This window comes from Camelina sativa, chromosome 7 (genome assembly GCF_030686135.1).
Source record: "Camelina sativa cultivar CO46 ecotype springtype chromosome 7, ASM3068613v1".
Taxonomy (NCBI): Eukaryota; Viridiplantae; Streptophyta; class Magnoliopsida; order Brassicales; family Brassicaceae; genus Camelina; species Camelina sativa.
Window position 1 is genome coordinate 5,800,169 of NC_141886.1, and position 13,893 is coordinate 5,814,061.

At 34.2% G+C, this 13,893-nt stretch overlaps 3 protein-coding genes across 4 annotated transcripts; 2 read left to right on the forward strand and 1 right to left on the reverse strand.

Annotated features, from left to right (window-relative positions):
* The first annotated feature begins 59 nt into the window (after positions 1–59).
* On the forward strand, positions 60–3,364 carry LOC104700419 (uncharacterized). 2 transcript variants are annotated; one of them, XM_087457716.1, is made up of 3 exons: positions 68–234; positions 834–2,236; positions 2,331–3,364. In XM_087457716.1, the coding sequence occupies exons 2-3, from the start codon at positions 917–919 to the stop codon at positions 2,367–2,369; spliced, it is 1,359 nt and encodes a 452-aa protein (XP_087313842.1). In that variant the 5' UTR covers positions 68–234; positions 834–916; the 3' UTR covers positions 2,370–3,364. The 2 variants fall into 2 exon arrangements, with proteins under 2 accessions (XP_010414237.2, XP_087313842.1); XM_010415935.3 differs by having other exon boundaries at positions 60–234; positions 834–3,364.
* Positions 3,365–3,588: 224 nt separating this feature from the next.
* LOC104700420 (calmodulin calcium-dependent NAD kinase-like) lies at positions 3,589–6,252 on the forward strand. Its single transcript, XM_010415936.3, has 8 exons — positions 3,589–3,904; positions 3,990–4,213; positions 4,313–4,374; positions 4,466–4,687; positions 4,788–4,908; positions 5,186–5,508; positions 5,596–5,740; positions 5,846–6,252. The coding sequence occupies exons 1-8, from the start codon at positions 3,667–3,669 to the stop codon at positions 6,104–6,106; spliced, it is 1,596 nt and encodes a 531-aa protein (XP_010414238.1). The 5' UTR covers positions 3,589–3,666; the 3' UTR covers positions 6,107–6,252.
* A 351-nt stretch (positions 6,253–6,603) lies between these two features.
* Positions 6,604–7,964, reverse strand: LOC104700421 (histone H1.2). The gene is made up of 2 exons (XM_010415937.3): positions 7,545–7,964; positions 6,604–7,458 (listed from the first exon to the last, which is right to left on the reverse strand). The coding sequence occupies exons 1-2, from the start codon at positions 7,755–7,757 to the stop codon at positions 6,868–6,870; spliced, it is 804 nt and encodes a 267-aa protein (XP_010414239.1). The 5' UTR covers positions 7,758–7,964; the 3' UTR covers positions 6,604–6,867.
* Positions 7,965–13,893: the final 5,929 nt, after the last annotated feature.

Sequence of the window (13,893 nt, forward strand, 5' to 3'; positions counted from 1 at the left end):
TGACGAAATTACCCTCGTAAAACCTAAAAGGGTGAAGAATAAATAAGGTGGCCTTTTTTGTCTCATCATGTATGAGAAATCCTCGTCGGCCATCTTTGCCCTTCGCCTTTGTTCAGATTTTCCACCTTCAAACCATTCTTCTTCTCTTCCCTTACCCGCCAAATTGTTCATCTTTTGAAACTGCTTCCTAATCCCTTTTAGCAGATTGTGCTTTCATACCCCTTTTTGATTCCGGTGAGTTTTTCGATTTTTGAATCTTTTCTTTGTTTGTATGTTTTCTTGGGTGTAAATTGTTTCGAAGAATTGGATTGTGGTGCACATGGTTCTCTGTTTTTATCGGTGTTTGTGTGATCAAGTTTTGAACTTTCGAATTGGGTTTGGTGGCTTGAATGTGTTTCATGTTCCCAACCGAGAACTCTCAATTTCAGAGATGGTGGTAGAGTCATAAGAGATAGGCTTAAAACATTATATAATCCTTGCTCTTAAGTAAAGTCGTTCCTTTGATTGTTGGGTTTGCTCGTATACTTCTTAATGTCCCCTGATTTTGGATTTTTCAATCTGTTTCATTTTGTTAAAGAGTAGTTATGGCACATTAAATTGAACAAGGAGATCATTAGGATAGTGAGGCAAATCTAAAAAGATTGTTTTATCTGTATACTTCCCAAGTTAGTTACTTTTGATGCTATATTTTGGGGACTTCATCCTTATGATTAGAGCTCTCTCTGTCTTTGTTTTATATGTAAACCTCTGTTGTGTGATATTCTTTGTTATTCTTAAGTTTTGCATCTATTTGTTTGTATGTTAGTGTTAATACGTTGTTTTCTTGTTTGCAGATCTGTTAAAGACCGTACGAGGTTGAGTTAGAAATCTGGGGAGCAGATAGTTTCTGCATTTTACTTGGTCGATATTTGATGAAATGACAAACCACGAGGTGCTGATGGAGGGGAACCACGATAACTCGTTTAGTCGTCAGGAGCAATTTATTGAACCTCGACAGAACAATGAACTGTTTACTACTCAAGACTACAATTTTGCTTTGGAACCGTTACATGAGACCAACCTGCAGATAGGTGTTTCCCGTGAGCAGAACGAGGTTTGGAACCACAACCAGGAACATGCACTGACTCTTCAAAACTCAAGGGCTCAAAGTGAAGAAATACGTGAAGAGCAATCTCTGGAAGGAAAAGATGAGGTTGATTCTCAGGAAAACCAAAATGAAAGCTACGACCATGGTTTCGACCTCTCCTTTCCTGATGATAATGATGGCTCAGAAACTTCTGAGAATAATAAACTAGCTTTAATAGTTTCTCAGGATCTCAATGATAATTTACAGTTGGGGGTGGGTCATTCCATGAATAGGGATCCCGTACCTGGCCTGAACGTAAGCCTTTCTCAGCAGCTAGAGTTGGCTCCTCCTATCCTTCAGTGCCGGTCTCTACAAACAGCTCCTGAGCATAATTTGGTAGTTGGTATGGAGTTTTCTGATGTCCTTGCGTGTAGGAGAGCACTGAGAGATGCAGCAATTGCCTTACGCTTTGAGATGCAGACTGTTAAATCTGACAAATCTCGCTTTACTGCAAAGTGCAGTAGTGAGGGTTGCCCTTGGAGAATTCACTGTGCCAAGCTTCCTGGTGTTCCAACTTTTACAGTAAGGACTATTCATGGGAGTCACACATGTGGTGGTATTTCACACCTTGGTCACCATCAAGCTTCAGTTCAGTGGGTTGCTGAGGCTGTGAAAGAAAGGCTGAAAATAAATCCTCATTGCAAACCTAAGGAGATACTTGAGGAAATTCATCAAGTTCATGGAATTACACTATCATACAAGCAAGCATGGAGGGGAAAAGAACGTATAATGGCTTCTGTTCGCGGGTCGTTTGAAAAAGATTACCGCCTTCTTCCTCAGTATTGTGATCAAATTAGAAGCACAAATCCTGGGAGCATCGCTGTGGTTCATGGAAGCCCGGTTGATGGGAGCTTTCAACAGTTGTTTATTTCTTTTCAAGCATCAATCTGTGGCTTTCTTAATGCTTGTCGACCTCTCATTGGATTGGACAAGACTGTTTTGAAGAGCAAATATCTAGGGACATTGCTGCTTGCCACTGGATTCGATGGAGAAGGAGCGGTGTTTCCTTTGGCTTTTGCTGTTATTAGTGAAGATAATGATAGTAACTGGCAGTGGTTCCTCTCAGAGTTGCGTCAGCTGCTTGAAGTTAATTCTGAAAACATGCCAAAGGTGACAATTTTATCTAGTATAGATCAGTCCATTGATGGAGTAGATGCTAATTTTCCAACAGCGTTTCATGGCTTGTGTGTCCATTCTCTCGCAGAAAGCTTCGGTAGTCAGTTCAACAGCTCCATTCTTGTGAACCTTTTCTGGGATGCAGCAAAATGTCTCACTGAATATGAATTTGAAGGTAAAATTCACGAGATCGTTCAGATATCCCCAGAAGCTGCCTTGTGGATCCGTAACCTCCAGCCAAGTCAATGGGCCACATACTGCTTTGAAGGAACAAGGTTTGGACATCTGACTGCAAATGTTACCGAGTCACTTAACAGTTGGATTCAAGATGCTTCAGGTCTTCCTATAATCCAAATGTTGGAGAGCATTCGTCGCCAGTTGATGACTTTGTTCAATGAACGCCGTGAAGCAAGCATGCAATGGTCTGGTATGCTAGTTCCATCTGCTGAGAGGCATGTCCTCGAGGCTATAGAAGAATCTCGTTTGTACCTAGTTCACAAAGCAAATGAAGCACAATTCGAGGTCACCACCAGTGAAGCAAAATATATAGTGGATATTAGATGCCGTTCTTGTTTTTGCCGTGGATGGGAGCTACACGGTTTGCCTTGTAGCCACGCGGTTGCAGCCCTCCTCTTTTGCAGACAGAACGTGTACCGGTTCACAGAGAGTTACTTCACTGTGGCAAACTACCGGCGAACGTACGCAGAAACCATACATCCAATTCTAGACAAATCCATGTGGAAAACAACAGAACCTGACAAAGAAAGTGGTGAGGATGGTGAAGAGATTGTGATAAGACCACCGATGGTGTTAAGTCAACAGCCACGGCCAAGGAAGAGGAGAAGTCAAGGAGAGGACCGTGGACGTCAAAAGCGGGTGGTTCGATGTAGCCGGTGTAATCAAGCTGGCCATTTCAGAACAACTTGCACAACTCCTATATAAAAAAATCTATGACATCTCTTTAGATTCTTTACTTCTTCAGTGATCTGAATTTAGTTTTTTCTTACTTAGGTTAAGAACATTCTTTGCAAATCCTTTCTCTTTAACTCATCTTTCTAATATGTTGGATTTTCATATATGCAATGACAGTGTCTTCTCAGGAGTATCAACTAAACATCTTACTAACTTTTATCTTCTTATGTTTTTTAGCCTTAACTAAAAGATATTATAAAACCTTTGCCAAAACACTATATAACATACATGGAGATTGAAATATTGGCTATATAACCAAAATGGTCAAATCACAGAAAAAGCAAAAGTAAGAAACTTCCGGAGTAATAGGACTCAAAGCTATTTTAGTACAGCACACGTGGAGAAAGCAGATACATTGTCTCATAACAGAAAACAAACTCAACAATGGACCCAATCTTAATCTCATGTCTCCTGAGATTCCAATCTTAGAGTTCTATCAATCTTAATCTCTCATGTCTCTTGATGAATCCCAAATCAGAACAAGATCAATGTGTGTTCCAGAGTTTAACAGCAACAACTACACGACGACCTTCACACAGATTTTGGTAATCTCATCCATTGGCTTGCTCTTAGCCATTGCACTGCACTACCGTCTCAGGAAGCTACGTCACTCCAAGAACATCCCTCGTCTCAGATTATCTCACAAAAACAAAGGCCATGAGAAGCTCGAGAGATTCTCTCACTACGTTGGTAAAAAGCAATCTACATATCCTCTTTTGATGATCTCCATTGTGATGCATTATAACAAAAAAATTGTTTGTGGTTTCATTTGCAGTGCGGCAGATGGGATTCAAGGACAGGAGAGAATGTCCTCATCTTTGCAAATTAGCCAATGAGTACATAAGGAAATCAGGTAGCTGCGAGGAAGACATTTACAGCTTTTTCTCTGAAGAGCCTGATGCTGATTCTCTCTTCATTAAGCTCGTTGAGGAGTTTGAGAGATGTATACTCAGTTACTTCGCTTACCACTGGAGCCATGCAGATCTCATGATTAGTCAGGTTACTGCAAGGAAACAAAAACAAAAAAAATCTATCAGTGTCCATTCTTTGTTAACATCATAACCAATAGAACAAAAATGTTTCATGAATATATTTCAGATACTCAGCGCCGATGTAGAGCCTAAGAAAAAGCTCAAACATATTGTCATGGCGGCTACGAGGTGAGTCTAATTAAGAAAATAAACAAATCCGGGATTGTGTTCTCTTTTAGTGATCTTTCCTAAGCGTGACTGGTCTTTGTTTGGTATATAGGGAACAGAGGTTTGAGAGAGTAACTAAAAATCTTAAAGTAGCAAGAGTCTTTAACACATTGGTAGAGGAAATGAAAGCTATGGGGATCGCATCAGTTGATGACTCAGAGTGTACAGAAGTCATGGCTCCAGTTGCACACAAGGACCGAAGCCCGGTTCTGCTCCTTATGGGTGGTGGTATGGGTGCAGGAAAGAGCACTGTGCTTAAAGACATTCTCAAAGAGTAAGTAAATATTCAATATGGACTCAGTTAAAATCTACATCAACATACTTTTCGTTGATCAGTGTTTCTTATGCATTGAACTTTTTGCGCTTTGGATCAGACCGTTTTGGGCAGGAGCTGATGCTGTGGTGATAGAAGCAGATGCTTTCAAAGAATCTGATGTGATATACAAAGCGCTGAGCTCCAGAGGCCATGTTGATATGATCAAGACTGCTGAATTCGTAAGGTTCTAAGTTTCCTTATAGGGTCTAAGAATCCTTCAACGTAAAAACCCTGCGGTGGGACAAAATGTGCAAGGAATCAGATCAAGTTTTAAGTAACTCATCCAGATATGGAAATGTACATAAGAGAAGTAGCAAAGAACTTAACTTCTCCATCATATATGTATTCAGGACACATATATAAAATCTCATACTATTACCATCTTATTACCCTTGTTATACTCAATATCCAACTGAGATGTTGTGAAACTCTGACGGTGAAATGGCAATAAAACAGGTTCACCAATCATCAACAGATGCAGCATCATCGCTGCTCGTTACAGCTCTCAACGAAGGGCGGGATGTGATCATGGATGGAACACTCTCTTGGGTACCATTTGTGGTTCAGACCATAACCATGGCAAGGAATGTGCATCGCCATCGTTACAGAATGGGAGCTGGCTACAAGGTTGGTGAGAATGGAGAAGTCATAGAGAACTATTGGGAACGCATAGGCGAAAGACAACAGCTGCAAGAGGATGGACGGGAGAGAAAGCCATACAGGATAGAGTTAGTTGGAGTTGTGTGTGATGCATACTTAGCTGTGATTCGAGGCATTAGGTGAGAATGTTCCAACTGTTCTTTTGGAAATATAGTCCAATTGTTGTGTTTTCTTAACTTAAGGGTTTTGGTTTACCATATATGCAGGAGAGCAATAATGTGTAGGAGAGCAGTTAGAGTGAGATCTCAGCTGAGATCTCACAAGAGATTTGCGGATGCCTTTCTTACCTATTGCAACTTAGTCGACAATGCTAGACTTTACTGCACCAATGCTCTTGAAGGTTCTCCAAAGGTTAGACCTGAGTTTCTTCTTTACACTTCCTCCTTTAAGATGCAAAGAAACCTGAAATGTTTAAAGTAAAACTATGATAGTAAGAACCCATGGTGAAATGTGCAGCTGATAGGGTGGAAAGAAAAGGAAAAGACTTTGCTAGTGGATCCAGTGGAGATAGACTGTTTGAAGAATGTAGGGAGGTTAAACGAGAATGCGGATTCCATTTACCAGCTATACAGTAGACCAAATCCAGCATGTGAAGCTGGATCAATATGGAAAGACATTGTTCTTTCTCCTTCCAGGTTCAACATTCAACAGGAGCTCAAGTACTCGATTCAGAAAGTCGAAAGATTCAAACAGTATCTCCAAGAAACACCAAGGTGAGAGTGAGAGAGCAAGACAGATAACACAGATGATCTCTTAGCTATTTTTTTCCCGGTATGTCATTCATTTATGTAACTCCTAAAAAGTCCTAAAACATCAAACAGAAGTGAATCTCAGAACAACTTGGTATTTACTTATGTCAGAAAACTCAAACGCACGACTCAAGAGATTATTACAGTACAGTAGCAATACCTAGCGAGTGGCAAAACACTCAAATGTAAAAGATGTTTGAGGAAACAACATGATTCAGAGGAATCTCACCTTAACTTTACCAAGCTTGTTCATCTTATCTGCATTTTCTCAGTGGCAATGGTGCAACCACATTTAAATCTCCATACACACATTGATACACATTACTTTGGAATCATTCAACCAATCAAGGCAAGAACTAGATGAGAAACACTCTCACCAAACAGAAGCATCTCTCTACAAAACCATGTGGACGCCATGGCTTGAAATACAAAGGCTTCTTGCACAGTTTCAGAAGAAGTAAAGGGTGAAGAAACCATCACATTTTTCATAGCTATTGATTAAAGCTTAAATTTTCAAACAAACCAAAAATTACAAAGGAAAAAAAAAAAAAAAGAAGTTTCAACAAGAAACCAAGAAACAAGAAAAAAAAAAAGAAAAAAAAAACTTTGGAAAGCAAGCTCCTTCAAGGATGATTCAATTATACAAGACTACCCCTATAGAAGCTACCACCAACCATGTATTCAATCTCCCTCCCAAAACCCCAAACTATCTCCTAAACCAAATCTCCCTCACTTGTTCACCTTCCTAGTTGAAGCCCTTTTAGCAGGAGACTTCACACTCTTAGCCGGAGCCTTCTTAACAGGAGCAGCAGCTCTTTTCCCAGGAGATGTTCGAGTCGAAGTCCTAGAAGCTTTAGCTGGTCTCTCCTTAGCCTTAGGCTTCGCAGCAACAGCTTTAGTCTTTGAAACAGCAGCAACAGACTTTGATTTAGATTTAGGTTTAGCAGCAGCAACAACAACAACCTTAGCCTTAGGCTTAGCAACAACCTTCTTAGTAGTAGTCCCTTTAGCCGCCGCCGCTTTAGCTTTAACAGGAGCAGCAACTTTACCCTTAGGTTTAGGCACGGTTGTTGTTGCCTTCTTCTTAACCGGAGCAGTAGTAGTAGAAGCAGCCGGTTTAGATCTGGCGGAAGGGATCTTGAAAGAAGCTTTGACCTTAACCAATTTGTCAGAAGCAACGAGTCTCTTGAGATTCACAAGAAGAAGCTTTCTAAAATTAGGAGGAAGAGACTTGTTGTGCTTCTCTTCTATGAACTTCTGAATCGCGTATTGACTAGATCCAGTCCTCTCCTTCAGCGTTACTATCGCATCTTTAATCATCTGCACATATCAATCAGATTCAAAAAAATCAAATCTCGGAATTGTGAATCTGATAATCGAAATTGGATAAAGGTATAGATCGAGACCTCTTCATAGGGAGGGTGAGATGATGAAGAAGCTTTCCTCATCTTCGTTGTAGCAGCAGCGGCGGAAGCAGCTTTCACAGGCTTCTTCTTCTTCGTCGCAGTCGCCGTCTTCTTCTTTGATTTACCACCTTTCGCCGCCGGGGATTTCACCGTCGTTGCTTCAGCAGCTCCTGAGTCAACCGTCGTCGGAACGTTTTCTTCTTCTGTAGACATCCTTCTCTCTCTTCTCTTATACACACAGAAACGGAGGAATGCGTCGGAGAGTTTTCTGATGAGGACGACGAGAGGAAGAAGGAGAAAGAGATGTTTATATAGTCAGATGTGTTATGAGACAGAGTTTGTAATCTCTTCTCTGATTGGTTGAAATGGTGAGTACTCGGATCGGTGTATCAACTCAGGTTTGAATTTGAACCGTTGGATTTAAAGTTATCGACGGTGTAGGGAATAAGGATTACGAATGTAAGGATGAGGGAGGTTTTAATAGATGTGGATGGATAGGTGCTTTTTTGGGTTGTTCTTTGGTGTGCTTTTAGCTTCGATTGTTTTTATCATAACTTTTTATTTACTCGATGGATTTTTAATTTTTTTTGTTCGTTGTGTAGATAATTCTTTAAGGTTTCTTTTGAATGTTTAATCGATTGAAATGGTTTTGTGTGGGATGAGAAAATCGGGAATGAAGCAAGGTTGGTCAAAACTATGGTTTGTTTTGATAGTATTACGGTTTTTTGGGTTTTTTGGAGAATGCTTGTGGGGATTTTATGGATGGTTATGGTCGTTAGAAACTAGACTAATCAAGGAGTGTAGCGAACTGAGATTTGTTGAAATCGGGTGAGTTTAAGGTCGGAAATTATGTTGTTGAATTAGACCAAAGATGACCAAAACTAAGATGTGGTGCCACACAACTTTGTTGCATGTGTGATGTGTCTCTCTTTAGGAGAGTCTTAACTAAGACGACCATATAATTATGAACTGGGATCATTTTACGTATTTGAGATTCGTTTACATCTTGCGGTGATTCACGAGTTTTATATTTGTTTTAAAATGTGGAATTAGTAAAAGCATATGCGTTAGTTTCGCTAAAATGATGATGTATGCAACTATATGCATCTAGCTTCGAAAAGCATACATTAGTTGTAATTTTATTATCAATAGTAGATGATATTCATTAGCTATCCAATATCATTTTTATGAATTACGAAATTCAGCTAAACATATTGATGCATATATATATCTAACACATACTAATTTAGTTATATGTTTAAAATATCATATTAGTTAAAAAATTTCCCGCGTTTTTAACAGTTTTTTACAATACATATTATGTATCGTCCACTGCAAGAATATATATGTGGATGATATATGTATATATGATAATTTGATGTATATAAAGGTTGAAAAGATTTTATATTTAATAAATGGTAATTAGCAAAAATAACCTAAAGAAATTGTTAATTAGAAAAAATATCCTATGTTGATATATATATATATATATACAGTAAAAAAATATTCATAATTTTATAAAATCAACTTATATTGTCATATACATAACTGATATTGTAACCAAAATAATAAACTAGATTAAACCCCCATATCCATCAGAGTTTGTACAACTAACCCCTACTTTAAATAGAAAATGAAATATTGACATAAACTTAGTTTTATTCACAACATAAAAGATATCATCAGATTGAACCTTTAATCGAAAATTAATATCGATATCGGTTTGAAATTTCAAGTATTTTTCACGATTGTTAACATGAAAGATTATGTACCGTTTCCGGTAGAAATATATGTATAGGTAATGTATGCATATACGATTCGATTGTATGCAAAAGTTTTTAAAAAAGTTTATCTAAAAAGAAAGTGTTGATGATGAAATTTTCCAGTACTGATATAAGTATGGTATAAAAGATTCATGTTTTACAAGTATACTAGATTTTAATCCGCGGTACACCGCGAGATTATGTATTTTTGTATATTTTATATAACTTACTAAAAAAACATTATGTTGGATCAAATATATGTTTAAAACTTTTTTACAATAATATTGAGATATTTGTAATTTTATTTTCTTTATCTATTTAAAAATTATTATTTTCATTTGAAATTTAATTAATCAAAATTCTTTTATTTTGGAATTTAATCAATCAAAATTAGTTGTTGTGAAAGTAAACATTTGTTAATATGTATAATAGTTTGTAGTTAGTATAAAATGATTTAAATTTTATTCACCAAATTGAAATTAGTTAGTTTTGTCTATGAGTATGATGGAGCGGGTTAGTGTTGGTTTTTTTAACTCCTTTCATATAAAATTAAGTTTTAAAATATTTTGTTTGTGTTTTTAGACCAACCCGCAAAAATATATAAGTGTACTAATATTAACCTAATTCCCATCACATAATTATGATTATTTTTAGTTTAGGTTTGGACCCGTGGATAAATAAATTTTCCATAAATTATTGTTGATTTTTTAGTATTGTGCATATGTTAAATTGTTAATATCTGTATTTAAACAGATTTAGTTTTATTATCACAAATTTAATAATATTATTGATATTACTCATATGACTAAATTTGATGTATTCATTAATTAAATTGTGCAACAAGATATATATATATATATATATATATATATATATATTTGTATTTGACATCATAACTCTATAAATGACACATCTTTTTTAGTCAAAAAACATATATCATTTTGTGGAGGTTAAAACAAAATATATATATATATATATATATAATATAATAAAATCATACATTGTTAGTTTATTTTTATATTTTTTCTACCCATTTTGACATCAACTGCTCTATCCATTTTAACATAGAAAACATTAAACAATTTATGTATAATGGAAAACATGTATAATGTCAAACCAATTATGGAAAATCGAAATTGAATAAGGTAAGATACTATAGAATCTTTTTTCATTAAAACATTTTAAAACTTATACTTAAAAAGGAAAATAGAAATTGATGTTGTTCAGATATTTAGGGAAATATATATTTCCATACTCAGATTTTCCTAATTTGATTTTTTTTTAATTTTTTTTGTATTAAATGTTTTAATTACAATGGCATTGTCTGTAAATAAGTCTGAACTCCAAACCTTCTTATTAAAAATGCTGAAAAATGCTGTGAAAATAATAATATAGATAACTGATATATTGATACGAGACCACTCAAGAAACTAGATTTAACCCACATATGCATCAAAAACATATCCAATTCAAAATTTAACCCATTTAAAATCTAAAATGGATAATTAAATTGAACTGATCAAACTAAGTTTGATTCACAACACAAAAGAAACCCTATCTAGACCTATAATTACAACTATCAATATTGATACATGTGATATGGATCGATTTTAAATTATATGCATTGTCAATGATTTTTACTGCTAACTATCATATAACGTATGCAATAAAACTATATATGTGAAAGACATATGCATGTATGATTCAATGTTCATAGAAGTTTCAAAATTTTGATATTCAAAGAAAATAATTATTAATTAGAAATAATTTCTTAACGAAAAAATATGAACTAGAAAAGTCTACTCGTATAATGATATACATATCTATATTAACATTTTTGAAGTACATTTTGTGTTATGCTCTTTTAGTTTTTCTTAATTACTTTGTTTTATTTACAACATTAACCCCTATCAATTTCCTAAAATAACATTTCGTAAAAACTCAATTAATGGAACTATTTAAAACGACCTAATTAGATACGTCCATTGCCATAAATATCTTCGTAACATCTATTAACCCCACAGATTTTCCTAAAATAATATTTGTAGAAAGTCAATTAATGGATTTATTTAAGTCAACCTAGTTTTAAATGTTTATTGTCATACAAAGGTTGAAAATATATATATATATATATATATATATATATATATATATATATATATATATATTTCGTTTGTTCCTAAAACAACTCTATGCATTAAATGATTAATCCCATAAAAATCTCAAAATTCATTTTAAAAAATGTTTGGTGACTGTAGGACCTATTCCGTTTTAATGACACAACATCATTTGAGTAACAAATTTAACCCGCGGTGTATTGCGGGTTAAATAACCAAATATTATCCTGCGGTGTATTGTGGGTTAAATAAGAGTGGGATTGGTGACACTTTTAGATGTGTATCAAGAGATAAATGTATTATTAGACTATATATATACCACACGGGTTAAAACCTTGAAAACACTACAAAAATCTATACTTTGATTACTTATATCAAATACCTGTAAAATTTTATATTTAAAATTAATAAAATAACAAATAATACAATATAAATTTTAAAATTTTAAAATTAAAAATGTTGTCCCGCGGTATACCGCGAGTTAAATCTTAGTATATAGTACAAAACGTTAACATCTTTCCTCATCATATGTAACGGAAATTAAAACCATACCAATTTATAATTACTAAATATATAAAAACTGTATCCGATCCACATATACATCAAAGTTTTTTCCAATTCAAAATCTAACCCAATGGCCAATACAAATTAAGAACGAATATATAATTAGGCTTAATAAAAGTGTATACACATAACTAAGCCGCTAAGTAAGGTGTGAACCTTTAACACAAACATAAATATCTTAAGCTAGAGTAAACGTGTATCGGTGTATGTAGACATTAATCTTACCAATCTCTTATTCAAAATTATTAATTTCGTTCTAATGGTTTTTCATTTATAAAATCATCAGTTACGTTTTTACTTTCCTTCTGGTTTTAAAATGTCAGTTACATTACATGTTTAGACTCACCAATGGAGGCTAACGTTGGTTTCAAGTTACTAGATCTAACCATATTTGTCTAGATCACTATTATGATATGACACTTAACAAACATGCAGTTTAACAGTGAGTTTTATTCGTTACGAATTTAGTAATGAGAGCTAGTAAATGAAATGTAGGGAACGAAAAAATTCTCACGAGTCTGTAGATAAAAACAAGTACTCCCTTTGTATCAGAATAGATAATGTTGTAGGATTTTATTTTGTATCAAAAAGGATGGTTTTCTGTATATTTTATCAATTAATGCTAAGAAATTGTAAATTTCAAGAATCATTAAATGAGAATTTAAAAATTTAATGAAATATTATTGGCTAATAATTATAAAAATATATTATTAGAAATAAATAATACATTTATTGTTAGACATTAAATGTTTTTCTTAATTCATGTAAAAATCTTAAAACATCATATTATGATACATAAGGAGTATGTGATTATTTGGAATTTTTATTATTGACTTGCCTTACTTCACACATGTACATCTATTCATAGTGCACGACCAATAATTCTATCAAAATTCATATGCCATTACAAGAAATTATTTAAGCAGTATTTACGAAATTATACGTAAATTATATTAATAGGTCGTTATATTAAGAAATATTCAAAGTTTATCACCAAACTTTTTTACTTAGTAGGGGTAAATTCTTATTTGTTTGAACATAAGAACTGCAACATGCGACACTCACATCAACAATATTTTGTAAATTTCCCCCACATCAACACTTGTTGAACATGTTTCCTTCTAAGACCAAAAAATCATAATTATGTTTAGTATATCTATTTAGCTAATTTCGTTCTAAGCAATTTAAATGAACAACTGTAGTCTTAAGTATAAAATATTATCTTTTTTTTAAAAAACAACAAGTATAAAATATTGTCTAGATACACATCTCAAACTTAAGTCTATATTGTCTTTCGAATACAATAGTTGAGCGCCTTTTTAGCGCCAACATTTTCGGCCAGCCAATTCATACAAATGAAGACATTAACTCTTTTATTTTTTAAATACAAATAGAGAGTATTTTGTAGAAATTAGAATTTTAAATAGATAAATTGTTAGAAATACTATTTTGTAAAAGCCTTTGAATTTCAGTGGTAGAGTGTGTAGTGTAGCTTTTAATCATATGGTGGTGGATTCGATCCCACAGGCGGCGTTTATCCTTTTCATTTTTTTTACTAAAAAAACATAAAGTATAAAATATGTATTTTCAAATTTGTAGAAATTAGAATTTAAATTTAGAATAGGTATTTTTGTAAATACTCTTTCTAAATACCGTAGAATAGAGACTTCCAAATTTTGTACAACTAGGATGTGTGGAATGCATATCTAAATTTTGTAAAACATGTGAAATGTACAGAAAATTTTACACATTCTAAATTTCAGAAGGAGTATTATAAAATATGAAGATCAAATTTTGTCCATCCAAAATTATACAAAAATGACATTCTCAACACTATACATATTATCATGCCATGCCTTCTTCATCATTTTTCTACGAATTATTCATAATTTTCTTTGAAAAAAA

What these genes read in the sequence shown, in the direction of transcription:
- LOC104700419 (XM_010415935.3), top strand. Translation starts at nt 917, where the DNA reads ATGACAAACCACGAGGTGCTGATGGAGGGGAACCACGATAACTCGTTT.
- LOC104700420 (XM_010415936.3), top strand. Translation starts at nt 3,667, where the DNA reads ATGTCTCTTGATGAATCCCAAATCAGAACAAGATCAATGTGTGTTCCA. An exon ending in GAGATTCTCTCACTACGTTG is followed by an intron (nt 3,905 to 3,989) that starts GTAAAAAGCAAT and finishes TTTCATTTGCAG; the next exon opens with TGCGGCAGATGGGATTCAAG. An exon ending in CTCTTGAAGGTTCTCCAAAG is followed by an intron (nt 5,741 to 5,845) that starts GTTAGACCTGAG and finishes TGAAATGTGCAG; the next exon opens with CTGATAGGGTGGAAAGAAAA.
- LOC104700421 (XM_010415937.3), bottom strand. Translation starts at nt 7,757, where the DNA reads ATGTCTACAGAAGAAGAAAACGTTCCGACGACGGTTGACTCAGGAGCT. An exon ending in CTCACCCTCCCTATGAAGAG is followed by an intron (nt 7,459 to 7,544) that starts GTCTCGATCTAT and finishes TGATATGTGCAG; the next exon opens with ATGATTAAAGATGCGATAGT.